Source organism: Artemia sp. Qi Xiang Cuo, chromosome 13 (assembly GCF_049724085.1).
Source record: "Artemia sp. Qi Xiang Cuo chromosome 13, ASM4972408v1, whole genome shotgun sequence".
Taxonomy (NCBI): Eukaryota; Metazoa; Arthropoda; class Branchiopoda; order Anostraca; family Artemiidae; genus Artemia; species Artemia sp. Qi Xiang Cuo.
In genome coordinates this window covers 50,157,924-50,174,004 of record NC_142806.1, presented here as the reverse complement: position 1 = coordinate 50,174,004, position 16,081 = coordinate 50,157,924, and the positions used below count along the sequence as shown (strand labels likewise).

The 16,081-nt window shown below is 33.8% G+C and overlaps 1 protein-coding gene across 5 annotated transcripts in view; it reads right to left on the bottom strand.

The window, feature by feature from the left end:
• Positions 1-16,081, bottom strand: part of Cda5 (Chitin deacetylase-like 5) — a 115,292-nt gene extending 99,211 nt beyond the window's left edge. For 4 of the 5 annotated variants that reach the window (XM_089099300.1, XM_089099298.1, XM_089099301.1 and 1 more), the window contains exons 1-2: positions 15,983-16,081; positions 2,549-2,671 (exon numbers count right to left, since the gene is read on the bottom strand). In XM_089099300.1, coding sequence (XP_088955426.1) covers positions 2,549-2,588 — 40 coding nt within the window. In that variant the 5' untranslated portion in view covers positions 2,589-2,671; positions 15,983-16,081. Of the gene's footprint in view, positions 1-2,548; positions 2,672-6,549; positions 6,629-15,982 lie in introns of all 5 variants that reach the window. The other variant, XM_089099299.1, reaches the window with a different exon arrangement.

Here is a 16,081-nt window from a genome sequence, read left to right as displayed (position 1 = left end):
TAATATTAATATAGGAAGAACAGTCATTTTATTTGGGAGGAGCAATCGCCCCCACCAGCCAACTCTTAAACTTATTATCATCAACCATATGAATACTTAATCACAGTACACATTCAACAATAAATTCGTTTCGTGTCAGCAGATTGTCAGTGCATATACATCAATCTAGCTAATTTACACTATGCTTGTCATCTTAGTTATGACAAACTCAAAGGAAATTAAGGAGTTACTTCAACCATACGGCAAATTTATCGTAGTTTAATATAATTAGCAGTAGGAGGTTGAGCACCTCCCCTTAAGAACTGTGTACTCTTCCTTGGCCTAAGCCACCATAAATCAAAAGGACCGTGAACTCGAGAAGAGGGCGTTACTTGAGTTCAAAACTAACGGGGAAGTATTCAGGATTTTGATTGAGGGATACCAGGTTATTTTTTCGGTGGGGTGTTCTGTAGAGCACAAAGAACTTGATACCTTAGGAATCTTAAAAGTGAAAGCAGCGCATAAATGAAAGCAGCAGTGTGTAGTTTATATGTATATTTATTTATTTATATATATATATAAGTATATATATATATATATATATATATATATATATATATATATATATATATATATATATATATATATATATATATATATATATATATATATATATATATATATATATATATATATATATATATATATATATATATATATATATATATATATATATATGTATGTATGTATATATATATATATATATATATATATATATAAGATTTTTCAAGGTATATATATACCTTAAAAGATCGTTCTATCTTGTTCATTATAATCTTTTTTTTTCTTTTTTTTTGTGGTCAAACTATTTATATTTGAGAAAGCAATCTTGCTGTAACTTGTAGAGCTTGGATAAGAGATCCGAATAAACGACGGAAACTAAAAGCCGACACCTACTTTCCCAGAAATCTTAGAAAAAACATTTAACTTCTCCCGTTTTGTGCCAGTAATAGAGATATTTAGTTTTAATCAAACTTATATCATTAAAAACTCTGAATTCTGTTTTTTCGATGAAACTGAGCAGAATTTTCTTTTTGAATTTCAGGAGAGGACAATTCCTAAATGTTTTCCAGCATACCTGGTAGGAAAATACCAAAAATTAGCTGAAAGAAAAATTCATTTGATCAATTTCGCAGTTTTGAGAGTTCCCTGTGGTGCAAAACCGCTTTGATTGAAAACATTGCCGACACAATTTCACTGTCTTTTCAATCCAATTTCATAAGCAAACCACAAATTTTGAATAGCTTTCAATGATAGCTAGTCCCCTGAGAGAACTCTTAGTTAGACCCTTTGTCTTTGAGACGGTCAGCCGGCGTTGAGGTTCACAAAATGATTTTTATGGTATCAAATCCTCTTAAAAGCTTAGCTCGACGTTGGCAAGGATTGTAATTGTTCTTTAATTTGGTTTTACTAACATATATTCAGAGGTTCTCCTGGGGTGGGGACTAGACATTGGTCCAAAACACTCATCAGGAAAAGGGGGTGCTAAGGGGGGTAAAAAGAAAATAAGTACTTACGCTTCATATGGGCCCTTCTAAAAAGTCAAGTTTGGTTAATAATAATGAAATAAAACAAAATAGGATGAATATATAATAGTTTATAAAGAAATTTGGGCTACATATTTGCACGTTAGGGGTGTGGGGGAGGGGAAGGGTAAAGCAGATCATATATTAAATACGTAACCTAACCTAGGTATCTTCCCCCGCCCCCTAAACCCCAAAAAACAACAGTTTAAATATCGTAAACGCAATGAAAACTACTCTTTGCATTGCATTATTCTATAGCAGTAACCCGTCTGGCGGGTTTTTCGTGACTGGTTTCTTTGCATAGTAGGCTATATACAAGTGACTATCTAATGCACCAGTACCCATATTACAAATTTTCAATAGCTTTCAATGATAGCTAGTCCCCTGAGAGAACTCGTAATTTGACCCTTTGTCTTTGAGACGGTCAGCCGGCGTTGAGGTTCACAAAGTGATTTTTATGGTATCAAATCCTCTTAAAAGCTTAGCTCGCCGTTGGCAAGGATTGTAATTGTGCTTTAATTTTGTTTTATTAACATATATTCAGAGGTTCTCCTGGGGTGGGGACTAGACATTGGTCCAAAACACTCATCAAGAAAAATGGGTGCTAACGGGGGTAAAAAAAATAATTCTCTGAGAACTAGAATTATAATCAGGGGTTAAGAGGGCTACATTTTTTCTGATCCTAAATAATATACATGACTAGAACAGCTAAAACACAACATTTTAATAATACAAAAAAATTACTGTCAATTCAAAAGGGCTATATAGAATTATCGTGAGAACAGCTGGGCAGATAAACGTAATCCGTCTTCCATTTTCACAGTTTATTTTTAACCACCATAAATGCACGTAAATTAGAATTAAACAAATAGTGGCTTTTATCTTTCAAAACATCTTTTTACAATTAAGGCGTCTATGGTGCTAGCCAGGTGGTATTAAAAAGCGAGAGTTAAAACCGCAATTAAAAACCGTATAAATCTTACCAGCACAATAGTAGACAAAAATACCAGTTGTCAACTTCATTGTAATTGCCGAAAAGTCTCACTAAATCACCTGTAGAAAGAGTGTTCTTTATGACCAAAATCTATTACACTGTCATATCAGACCTGAAAAATTAAATTTGATATATAAAACGAGAAATGTGGTAAAACGGTATAAATAAAAACCAACAAAGAGAAAAATCTAAAAAAAACAAACAAACGAAGAATAAATAGAATTGTATTCCTATAATATTTATTTCAGTGACTTCAATTGTAGAAAACATTATTGCTATACGATATTTAAAAAAAAATACCTATTCTCAATTTCGTTTTAGTAGCCAAAAAGTCCCATTAAATCATTACAAAGAATCTTCCTTTAGGGGATAATCTGCATAAACACTTTCATTAGACAATTAATTTTGTTTCCAGACAAGGTGTTATTCGCTTTGAAATTTTGTTTTGTTTGTTGTAATTTGTTTAGTTAGTGATTTTCTTTATTTGAATACATTTTTGTTTATACGGCCCCTGGCCTTTTGAAATATATAGATCTATCTACCAGGACTGAGAATTTAAATTTACTACTAAAAAGAAAAAAAAAGAATGTTGTAAAACAATACGAAACATAACTTTAATCCTGTAACGTTCATTTTAGGACTGCTGTAAGGCTATACTAAGAAAACTTTTTTATTAGAAAATACTACATAATACTATTAAAAGAAAGACCTCAGACGCGCACGCAGGGATGATGTCCTTTGGATTGCATCCTTCCAAGTTATATCGATTTTTAGTTATTTCCCCTAGTTCGTTTTTTTGCGGTTTCATGCATGCAACCGCCAATCAAATTCATTTATTCCCTTCCGCCATGACGCTTAAAACTATTATCCTATAAATACAATTATCCAATACAAATACAATAATCCTCTATACAATGAGGGCTCTTCAAACCTTGGGGAGGATACATGATTAATGTTTGGGGGATACCGATAAAAATTTGGCCCCCCTCGGTATTTTTACCCCTCTAACACTATAATTAGAAAAATTTTGGCCATCTGAGGGGAGCACTCGCCCCTAAAACCAACCCCTGGATTCCCCTCTGTTCAAACACTCGCTCTTTACACTAAAGTTTAAGTTTTTAACTTAAAGCCTCTAGAATCAATGCTGAATAATAGCACTTCATTTTTTTCTAACAGCAATAATTAATTAAAACCCATACAAATTGTAAGGGTTTTTAATTAACGATTTAATTAAGTAATTGTAAGTTACAATTACTAGCTGGCTGAAATTTTTGCAGTCTAAAATGCTTTCAGGGAAGCTCTAGTGAAACCTTCGCATAAAGAGCAGAGATTTGAGGGTTGCATATGAACAATCTCAACTCGTCGTAAGTGTTGCTCTTTCCCAACAGTTAGTTATTTGGTAATTGTCGGTTAAACGAAAACACACCCGAAAAGTGACGTTAGGTTAATCCTAATAATCATAATTTATTTATAACCCACGGCACAACAATGTGAAAAATAGTGGAGTAAAGAGAAAAATGAAAGAAAAAATAAACACACACATCACTTAAAGTTAGATAGACAAATAAAAAGAAAATCAGCGAAACAAACGAATGAGACCATGGTGAGGAGACAGTGTATGAAATATAACAAAACATGATTATAATATAATCCTTTAGAAACAAAATTATGGATACCTAACCTAATCTAACCCAACCTAATCTAACCCCAAACCACCTCTATATATTAAATATTTAGTTAAAATATAGCTACTTCGTAGTATTTGTCACTAAAAATAAGCAAATCATAACCAATTCCAGATAGGCAAACCGGTTTATGTCGGATATTACACTGTTTAATTCTTGAATGCGTTTTGTTTAACAGACAAATACCAATTATTTTAATTTTTTTAAATCTTGATGTACCAAAAAGAAGACAAGCATACCCAATGATGGGTCTGATGTGGGAGGTATGTAACGGTATTGTGTAGATTTATTTGATAAATTCAATGATGAAAATTTTTTCGTCAGAATTTTTTATTTTAAATTTATTTTATTTAATTCACACAGTAAGCCACGATGAGTAATGGTAAATCAATCTATGAAGAGTAAACATTTTCAGTTCGTGTTGTTAAGCTGAGTGGTTAGCGCGTTAGAGTTGAATGCCTGTGTTCGTAAGATCAGGAGTTCGAGTCCTAGCATCGCTGACTATCTTTGAACGGGCGTGACTTTGTAAGCTCAGACAGAATCTATCCAAACTCTAAATGGGTTCCTGGAGAAATATGGGGGGAAACAAGATGCGTCGGATGATTTGTCCCCAACCATCCATTGAACTCCCGGCCAGAGGCATAGGATCAGGAGATTGGTCCCTGCGCTATACGGATCTTTGGTCAGCATGCGAAAAAAAACTCCCCGGTAGGAGGCATAGAATCAGGAGATTGGTCCCTGCGCTACGCGGATCTTTGGTCAGCATATGAAAAAAAAAACCGGTAAATGGAACATTAGTTAACATTACATATAGTAATTTCCAAATAAATCGTTCTTCGATTTAAAAATATGTATTTATCAAAAAAGTCAAAAGATGAATCCAGTTATGAAAGAAAAAATCTCAATCGTTGGGATTACCTCAGCGAAAGAAAACTAGTTTGTTGACCTTGGAAAAGCGACCGGATATCTCTAGCGTAAAAAGAAGTTGAAAGAATCTCAAAACCAAACAGAGGCTGGGTTGCCACGCCCTGCTTCGCATCTCCGAATTTTAACTTACCGGGTTCTATAACCGTACATGAAGTCCGTATAGGTTCAACAACCATCTCAATGCGTTAGTCTAATTACCTTTGAGGCAGGGAGGATATAAAACAGCGGTAATATTCTAAAATGAGAATACCCTATGTGGCTAGTAAATCATTTGTCTAACCAAATTCTTGAGGTCATTTACAGGGCTTTTCCATTTGTTCCTAATTCAAGTCAAAGTGAAAGGGAGTGTCTTTACTAAAGGCTTTTGTAGCTAAAGCCACCGTTCTCCAATTTATTCATTTGAAAGTTGGGGATACCAGTTAGGAGTGCACAAGGGGGGTTAGGATCCTTCCCTAGTTTTTAGAGCTGCCCTTTGAAAAGGATTTTTTTTTTCTCACGCGAAATAGGAGAGTTCACATCATGATACTGTTCTTTGGGTACTGTTTTACAAACCGGTAAGCGCGCGACAATTGTATTAAAAATCAGATAGGATAAAACCCGGTACTTATACGAGACGCTGTATAAAGATAGGCTTTAGAAAGAGTTTATCACTCCAGGAACTACATTTAAACTTTAGTTTTTGGGGGTTTAGGGGGACTGAAAGGTACCTAAGTTGGGTTGATTAGGTTAGGTTACGTATCTAGGTACTGTTGTATTAGCTGGAACCCATGCAAGAATTGAAGTTTAATTAACGCTAATAAAATAAAACAAAACAAGATGAAAATATAATAGTTTAGAAACAAATTTCGGCTATATATTTGCACACTTGGGGGGGGGGGTAAAGCATAGCATAAGTTAAATACGTAACCAAACCTAACCTATTTAATTTTCCCCCCTCTAAACTCCAAAAATAAACATAACGAACATTTTAAACGAAAGGACAAACCACGGCATGCAATCAAGTTCTCTATTAAAAGACACCCGTTTGTCTAGTTGTTTATGTATCTTTTGTATACAACGTTTCGCGTGGACCCCAACAAGTCCGACAACACCCGTATTTAATATATGTTTTGATTTATCCCCCACCCCCCAAATGTGAAAATTTATAGCCCAAATTTGCTTATGAACTATTATATTTTCACCCTATTTTCTTTTATTTCATTAGCGTTAACGAAACTTCACTTTTCGTGCGCATACCGCTTTGTAAAACAGTAGGCTACCGTTCTTTGTTTTTCTCTCCTGCGAGGATAGGTTATTCCGCTATAGATTTATGAACGTAAGATGCATCTGTATGAGATTTGATTGAATTTAACAATGTATTTCAAAACTTGGTACTTACGTATTATAGCGACTACACTTTGTTCTTGATCTGTAATGAAACCGGTTTTCTGTGTCCACTCGAAGTTAATCAGCTTAGCCTAAGTGAGAAAACAACGGTAACTATGCAGGTATATTTTAATTAAACATTTAATATATAGAGGGGGTTAGGTTAGGTATTTAATATAATGCGTTCTGGGCGACCTGCTTTCCGCAAGTCTTTTGTATTTTCCATAATTTTGTTACTAAAGTATCCTATTTTGATCATATTTTGGTATATTTCATTAGGATTAACCCAACTTCACTTCTTTGGCGTGGTCGCTATAACACGTAAGTAGGCCTACCCAAAAATTAAACCGTATTTGGTTAGCCTTTTGTATATAAAATCCTTCCCTAATTTTCAGAGCAGCCCTTTAGATATGGTCTTTTCGCGCAAAACGGGGAAAGTTTAAATCATAATAGGCTGCACATCTCTGTTTTCACCTACTACGAGGGCAAGTTATTCTACTATACATTAAATAAAAAATATTTTTTTCAACTGAAAGTAAGGAGCAACATTAAAACTTAAAACAAACAAAACTATTCCGTGTATGAGAGGGGCTGTCCCTTCCTCAGCCCTCGCTCTTTATTCTAAAATATTTCAGCGCTTTAAGAATACTTCTTGTTCAAATTCAACGGCCCTTGCATTTGAGCAGTGTTTCTTAAAGAATTGTGACAAAAAGTTAAACTTTTTGTCACAATTCCTCCGCATAGCATAGACAGAATAATTTCTAGTCGTTTTAACTTTTACTGTTGTTCCTTACTTTCAGTTTAAAAATTAGTTTTTTTTTTTATTATATTTATTTCTGACGACTTTTCAAACCATGCCAGGAAATCACCTGCAAAATTCGGCAGAATCTAGCCTCAGGAACGTACACAGGAGGGGGGCTCAAGACCCAGGCCCTAACCAAAATCCCAAATTTTTCCGAATTTCTGGGTAGGCTACTTATCATTAAAACCATAAGTAAATCTTGTATTTTTATAATTGACCCCCGCCCTAAAAAAATAAAAATCTGTGTATGTGCTGTCAAGATTCTATTCTTTTTCTAGCCTACCTTTACCATCATAACTTTGCCAAGAACACAATTAGACCTGCGATACTGAAATTCGGAATAAAAAATTTGCCATGAATGGCAAATACAGCTAGGAATTTGTATTGACAAAAAAAAATATCTCTTTAACGGATAGACTAAAACGATCCGCATATTTATAAAAATGTTATTCACGCATCAATTCAAGTTTTATTGCTGACATCAATCCTTCTGATCTTGTTGGGTTAAATTCTGTCCAACTCGACAATAACAATGCAAGCATTGTAAATAACAGTAAATTCAATCTTATTTCAATGTTAAATTCAACAGTAAATTCATTAAATTCTTACTTTCTCGTGTCAAACTTAATGAATAACAGAACAGAATAAACAGAACTGGATAAACTACTAATACTACTACTACGGCGTCTACTAACACCACTACTACTACTACTACTAAAGACTCATTGCAGCACCAGGCCACCTGTGGCTAATCCTGGTGCGTGTGCTCCTTTTCACACCAGCCTATTGTTTATTCACTTAATTGAAAACCCGCAACTACAAAAACTTGAAAAGGACAGAGCACTATCAAGATGTAAATATATATATATATATATATATATATATATATATATATATATATATATATATATATATATATATATATACATATATATATATATATATATATATATATATATATATATATATATATATATATATATATATATATATATATATATATATATATATATATATATATATATATATATATATATATATAATATATATAGAAACGAACATGACAAATTATAGCCTAGTGCGAGACAAATAGCCAATAAAGAACAAATATGAACGCCAAAATAAAAATAAATCAACGACAAAACAGGAATAAAATCTTTCTCTATCTTTCGAAGCACCCATGATTCGGATCTTTTAGTGTTAAAGAATTTTTTTGTCATTACCTTATATACAAAAAAAAAATCTTGCACAAGGAACTTGTCTTTTTTTTAACAAAAACGATCCATTTTTCGGTTTAATCCTTCCCTTGGAACGTTCGTCCTATGCATCATACCGTCTTTTGAGTTACCACTGTCGAATGAACCTGAGGCACCAAAGCATACAAAGCTTTTTAAATTTGATTCCCTAGAAGAGTCAATGGACCAGGCCAAAGGGGTCTTCCGAAGTTCCATCAGTCTTCATCGGTGCCAGATAGCATTGTACAATGTCCAATGACATTTATTTTAACACAGGTTGAAACTCACGAAACATTTAGTTACCGGTACCTATTTTTTTCGCTTTTGATGAATACAAAAAATCCGGGCTTGAAATTCAGGCCACCATAGATGGCTAGCTGGATCCCTTTTCTAAAGTGAGAAATAACTTTTCTAGAATTAAAATTTCCTATTTTCAATAAACAAATAAACATCCCTACAAAAAGACTAGTTTTATATGATAATTTAAACAGGAAGTGCCCAGAAATTTGAGAACATTCAAAATTCAACGAGAGGGGGCCAAGGCCCTCTTCATACATCCTTCATCCTTGGTTGGTAAAAATGTCTCCAGGTTCTTGTGGAGTACATTTTCCCCAAGAAATCGGATTTTCAATTGTTGATCTGCATCATAAAGTACTGCATTCCGTGAAATAGAGAGTTTCCACTTCTGAGTGTATACTAGATAGCTTATAAGGGAAGGGTAAGAAAATCCCCCAAAACGATAATGAGCCAAGGTGAAACCTTCACTTTTTTGAGAGTCAAAAGTTTCATGATAAAAAAAACTGTTGATTTACTCCGAAATACCCAGGTATTTTCATTTTCGGTTACGTGGTTCCCGTATCTCCTAAACAGGCCCACCAGCTAGAATTCCTTTTATTCTTTCCAGTTATTCAAAAATCCTCAATTTTTGGGATTCTCTCACAAGAACACTAATTCCCAAAAACGAAGGGGAGAGGGTCCGTTTTTTTTTCAGTTTTTTAACGAAGATACAAAAAGAGGTCTCTTTCAAAAACTAGGTGAGAAGCTAAATTTTTTTCTGTTTTTTTTTTCAGTGCGAATACAAAAAAAAATAATGTATTTCAAAACCCAGGTTGGTTATCAATCTCCCCCCAATTGACGCCTTTGTTTCCCGGAATTACCCCAGAATAAAATTGGGAAATACAAAATACCCCTGAAAATTATAGTTATTGACAACTAACAATTTCTATTTTATGTTAATGTTTGTGTATGTTTACGAACGTTAATCTTGTGAAGAATATGGAGATTCCATTTTTTTTTTTTTAATTCGGGAAACAGCTGAAAAATTCGGGAATTATGAAAGACACGGATCTTTTCTGCGTGGAGGAATTCCAGGAAATATTCACCACGCAATATATAGTAGAAATCATATTTTGCAGATGTCCATCAGGATATGCAACACATGATTAAGACAGACAAGATGTAAATTATGTGCCACAGGAAGCATATGTGAAAGCGAATTTATAATTCTAGAGCAGACTACGACATAGATTACGATCTTCTTCCCTAGAGCCTATCTCCAAGCTATTTATTGGGACTGAAGAAAAAGTAACATCAGTCAAACCTGATATAAAACATTCCTTCAGAGAAAATGTGCTAAAATTCCATCTGTCGGCAAGCATGAATTCGGCATGAATTAAAGTACTCTTCTGGAATATTTGAGGAGATAGCGTAATATCTATATCTACCATCATAAAACCAAAAAGTTAATGAATTATGCTGTTTTACAGACGTATTGAGTCGCCCCCATGATTTTTCCGCTAGCCCCCTAAATTTCGAAAAAAAAAATCTTTTTGGTATTTTCATTGAAAAAATGTCCCCCAAGATTTTGTCCTCACCCCTGAACTTCCGTGAGTAGGCACCACTTGTTGTGGTGTGGGTAACAGAATTTTTCCCGGGGAGGAATTAAGAATATGAAAGTGAGGGGGAATCCACTGCGTCTACAGCTATATTACTGTAAAAAATGGGGGAGGAGGAACCTTTCCCAGTGTGCCTACCTCAGGCGGTTTAACACTGTGACGAGTACGTACTGTTTTGTAGCCGTAGTAGCGGTTCACACAGTCAGAGTTTCGGCAAGAATCGCAGGATTTTTGATAGGCTAAAGAGGGGTTAAAACTAGCCAAAAATTCAATTTTTTATGCTGTATTTTTAGGGTTTTTAATGCTAATCTTCAAGATATCTACATTATTACATTATCCCACCCCCTGTCTGCACAAATATATATATATATATATATATATATATATATATATATATATATATATATATATATATATATATATATATATATATATATATATATATATATATATATATATATATATATATATATATATATATATATATATATATATATATATATATATATATATATATATATATATATATATATATATATATATATATATATATATATATATATATATATATATATATATATATATTTTTTTTTTTTTTTTTTTTTTTTTTTTTTTTTTTTTTTTTTTTTTATATATATATATATATATATATATATATATATATATGTGTGTGTGTGTGTGTGTGTTACTATGAATGTCCTCAAATTGATGAATGTTGACATCCACCGGTGAATGTCCGATTTTTCCTCCTAGGATTTAATCAGTGTTACCAGTCAGCCTTTCAAACAGTTCGTGGTAACGAAGTGTAAGTTAGGAGCGACCCGGCTCAATGGTAATCGAAACTCTTAAGAACGAAATACTGATACCAATAGATACATCAAAACAATCAGATTTTTATACTGATTTCAAATACATAAGTTTCATCAAGTTTAGTCTTACCCATCAAAAGTTACGCGCCTGAGAAACTTCGCCTTATTTTCAAAAAAGGGGGAAACAACTCCTAAAAGTCATAGAACGTTAATAAAACTCACACCATCAGATTCAGCGTATCAGAGAACCCCACTATAGAAGTTTCAAGCTCCTATCCGCAAAAATGTGGAATTTTGTATTTTTTGCCAGAAGAAAGATCACGGATCCGTATTTATTTGTTTGTTTCTTTTTTCTTTCCCAGGGGTGATCGTATCGATCCAGTAGTCCTAGAATATGATGAGAGGGCTCAAACGGAAATTAAGAGCTCTAGTGTCCTTTTTAAGTGACCAAAAAAATTGTAGGGCAACTTGGCCCCCTCCCACGCTCATTTTTTCCCGAAGTCCCCCAATCAAAATTTTGAGATAGCCATTTTGTTCAGTATAGTCGAAAATTTATTAAACATGTCTTTGAGGATGACTTAATCCCCCACAGTTCCCGGGGAAAGGGATGCAAGTTATGAACTTTGCCCATTGTTTACGGGGGGGAGTCGGAGTAGGAGGTTACGGGGGAGGATCTTTCCATGGAGGATATTTCCTTGGGGGAAGGGACATTGATATGAAGGGGGCACCGGTTTTCCAGCATTATTTAAAAAACGATCAGAAATTAAATTTTAAAAAACAAGTTTTTTTCAACTAAAAGTAAGGAACAGCAATAAAAATTAAAACGAACAGAAATTATTACGTATATGAGGTAATTAAGTTATTTTAGTACTTTCAAAATAGTTATCTATTCTAATTAACCGGCCTTTGTGATTCAGGGGTTTGTGATTAGAGCAAAATTCAAACTTAGCGTAAAGAGGCGAGGCATTGACTAGGGGGCAAACTCCCTAATATACCTAATAAAAAACATACGAATATACAAGTTCGTTACGTAAGTTGTTTCGTAAGTTACGTCAGAACAAAATTTCGAGAAAGCTATTTAGCCAAAAAACAGTAAAATTAACATGCAAATTTCGTTTTAATTATTCATGTATGGTGAGCCAAAATCAAAAATGCATTATTTCAAAAACGTTCAGAAATTAAATAAAAAAACTAGTTTTTTTTTAAACTGAAATTAAGGAGCGACATTAAAACTTAAAACGAACAGAAATTATTCCGTATGTGAAAGGGGCTGTCCCCTCCTCAACGCCCGGCTCTTTACGCTAAAGTTTGATTCTGTCTCACAACTTTATTTTTTAAAACAATAAAAAACTTTAGCGTAAAGAGCGAGGCGTTGAGGTGGGGAGTTTGAATGTCGCTCCTTAATTTCAGTTAAAAAACTTGTTTTTTTTTATTTAATTTAATTTAAGGCCGGACGATTGAATCCAAGCAGAGAAAAAGGAATTTTGGACAGTCAACGGTGAATTAACTAGATTTCGGATATTTACGGTAACAATATATATATATATATATATATATATATATATATATATATATATATATATATATATATATATATATATATATATATATATATATATATATATATATATATATATATATATATATATATATATATATATATATATATATATATATATATATATATATATATATATATATATATATATATATATATATATATATATATATATATATATATATATATATATATATATATATATATGTATATATATGTTCCTAAAATGTGACAAAAACCTTGTTCGCAGGACAAAATTGAAGCGCAAATATGGTTCCCATAAGTTCTGTATGCCCCCTCCCCCTTCTGGCTCCATTAACTGGCAACCAATCTATAAAAAAAGAAAGTATAATAAGATTCTACGCTGCCTTTTCATGTGGGACAACTTGCCTTAGTGGGAGGAAGCGGGAGGGAAGCCCCAGTAAAGTGACTTGTCGATTCCTTCCAATGGTAGATCAACAGCGGCTTGAACTGTTTAACGCAGCTACTGGCACATCGTGGTTGCCGTAGGGTCTGTTACCTTCAACACGTATGTTAAGAAAAGATAGTTTTGGAGTACACATTCGGGTGTGGGGCAAATTCGGTAGCAATAACAAAACCGGGAATTCTGTGAAAACTTTGGGAGAAAATCAATTAGATTTCCTCAAGTGGTTTCAAAGCCCCCCTCCCCTATCTGTATCATCAATTAATGTAATTGAATTACTTTAACACAATGTCAACAAAATGTACCCAGTCTGATTACAGAATACCCACGCTAAAGAATGACAACATCCAACTTTTCCCACTGGTTATACTTGGAAAACCTGTTACATTCACACAAAAATAAGGTATCTTAGCAAAGGTCGTCGAGTCATACAATAAAATATAAGTAAACTGGAATTTTCCAATATTGCCTTTGGTAAGGAGAAAAAAACCATGAAAGATACAAAAGTAGCAAAAAAGACAAGGGAACAGCAATTAAAAAAGACTCGTTGAGACACATCCGCATTCCTCCAAGGAGAAGGGATGCCCTCCTTCCTGAGACGACCAAAACACAAATGAGGCTCATAATCTGGTTATTAGTAACGATTATTATATTTAGAAAGAACGTTGAATGTGGATTCGAATGGTATTATTTTTTTTATGGCTTTCCGATTTCTGTATTAGGCCTACACTAAAATTTTACCAAAATATTTTACAGATGGCAGGTTTTCGTTTTAACCAAGGTTCGACTTGGCATGATCCCAGCCGGAATAGCAGTTCTTCAAAATTAATATTTTTCAACACATTTTGAGTGTAGCTCCACTATACTTTACTCCCGATCCTCCCTAATGTGCAAATACACAGCCTAAATTATATATTCATGTGCATTCTGCCAATGCGCCTCTCCTGTTTCAACCTGTGTACCCGTAGAACGAATCAATTGCGACGAAACAAGAACCGAAAAAACGAGAGTGACAGGTGGCAGAATGAATGAGAAATATATAATTTGGGCTATATATTTACATAATAGAGGGTTGGGGGTAAAGTACAGTGGTGATGCGCAGGAGTGTATCTTCATCATTTTTATTGGCGGGCAAGAGGGGTCCATATCCGGATCGCCAAGGGGCATGGGGTATGTAATAATTTTTTTGGTACTTGTGTCTTATGAGCCACCACACTGAAGTTCTGTCGAGAAGTGAAGTTTGGTTAAAGCTAATTAAATAAAAGAAAATACGATGAAAATATAATACATTATCAACAAAATTATGAAAACTACAACAAAGAATTATGGAAACCCGAAACTAATCTAACCTAACCAAAATACCAACTAAATATTTATTAAATTATAGCTATAATGTAGTTTCCCACCGAGCCGAAACTAATACAGTCTGGTATAAAAACCATGAAAACCGGTTATTGTCTCATGTTTGCGAGACAAGATCTTTAGTGTGGTGGCTATAAGACAAAAGTACCTTTTTTTCTCCGAAGTATTGGGGGGGGGACTGGGTAAATGTTTACCAAATCATATTAATGACTTACGAATGAGGTGAATATACCACTCGATGCCTTTTTTATGCTCTTTCCAAATATAATAAACATTTTTGTCCGAAATGAATTTTAGCCCTATCTCTATATATACCAATTCAGTATATATTTGCACATTAGGGGGTTGGGGGCAAATTTTATTTCTGATGTAAATGGAAATATAAGTTTAAACTTTACCCCCACCCCCCTGTTGCACAAATATATACCCTGACTTGGTATATATAGGGGTGGGGAGCTGAAATACATTTCTGACAAAAAAAATGATTATTATATTCGGAAAGAGCCGAAAGAGGATAAAAAAAGGCATCGAGTGGTATATCCATTTTATTCTAAGTCAATAATATGTTTTGGTAAAAATTTACCGGCAACTGCCCCCTCCGAACGACGCCTCTGGTGATGCGGTCAAAATGCGTTAGCTACGATTATTCTTCATATGGTAAAGTTCTACGAAATCATACTATTGAGTTAGGACAAAAGTGAATACACCATTCGATGCCTTTTTTTATGCTGATTACGAATATAATAAGCATTTCTATCGGAAATGAAAGCTTCACCCCCCCCCCCCCCCATATAGGCCAACTCTGGGTTAGATTAGGTATAGCCTATATAGGGGGGGCTGAAATTCATTTCCGATAGAAATGCTTATTATATTCGTAATCAGCATAAAAAAAGGCATCGAATGGTGTATTCACTTTATTCCTAACTCAATAATATGATTTCGTAGAACTTTACCAGGTTAGGTTGGGTTAGGTTAGGTATAGCCTATATAGGGAGGGGGGCTGAAATTCATTTACGATAGAAATGCTTATTATATTCGTAATCAGCATAAAAAAAGGCATCGAATGATGTATTTACTTCAGTCCTAACTCAATAATATGATTTCGTAGAACTTTGCCCTTCATATTATGAGGTAAGAATTGTTTTCTTAAAATGTTTCCTTCTCAATACCCCCTACTCAAGGCCTTAACCCACAAAAATAATGGGCAATTTCATTCTGGAGGAGGTTCAAGTGGGAGAACCACCATTCCTCTCTGTTTAGAGCTGTAAATATCCTCATTCCCCTTTTCAATACACGCTATAGTCGTCTGATATTTTGCAGTTAATGCCTTTCGAAAGATTGCAAATTGCATGATTTCTCACCTTGAAGTACGCTTGCAACATAAAGCACTGGTAGATATATAAATCCTTGGCTTTATATTGTATCTACAACAACAAAAACGAGACTAAGTTTTACTGAAT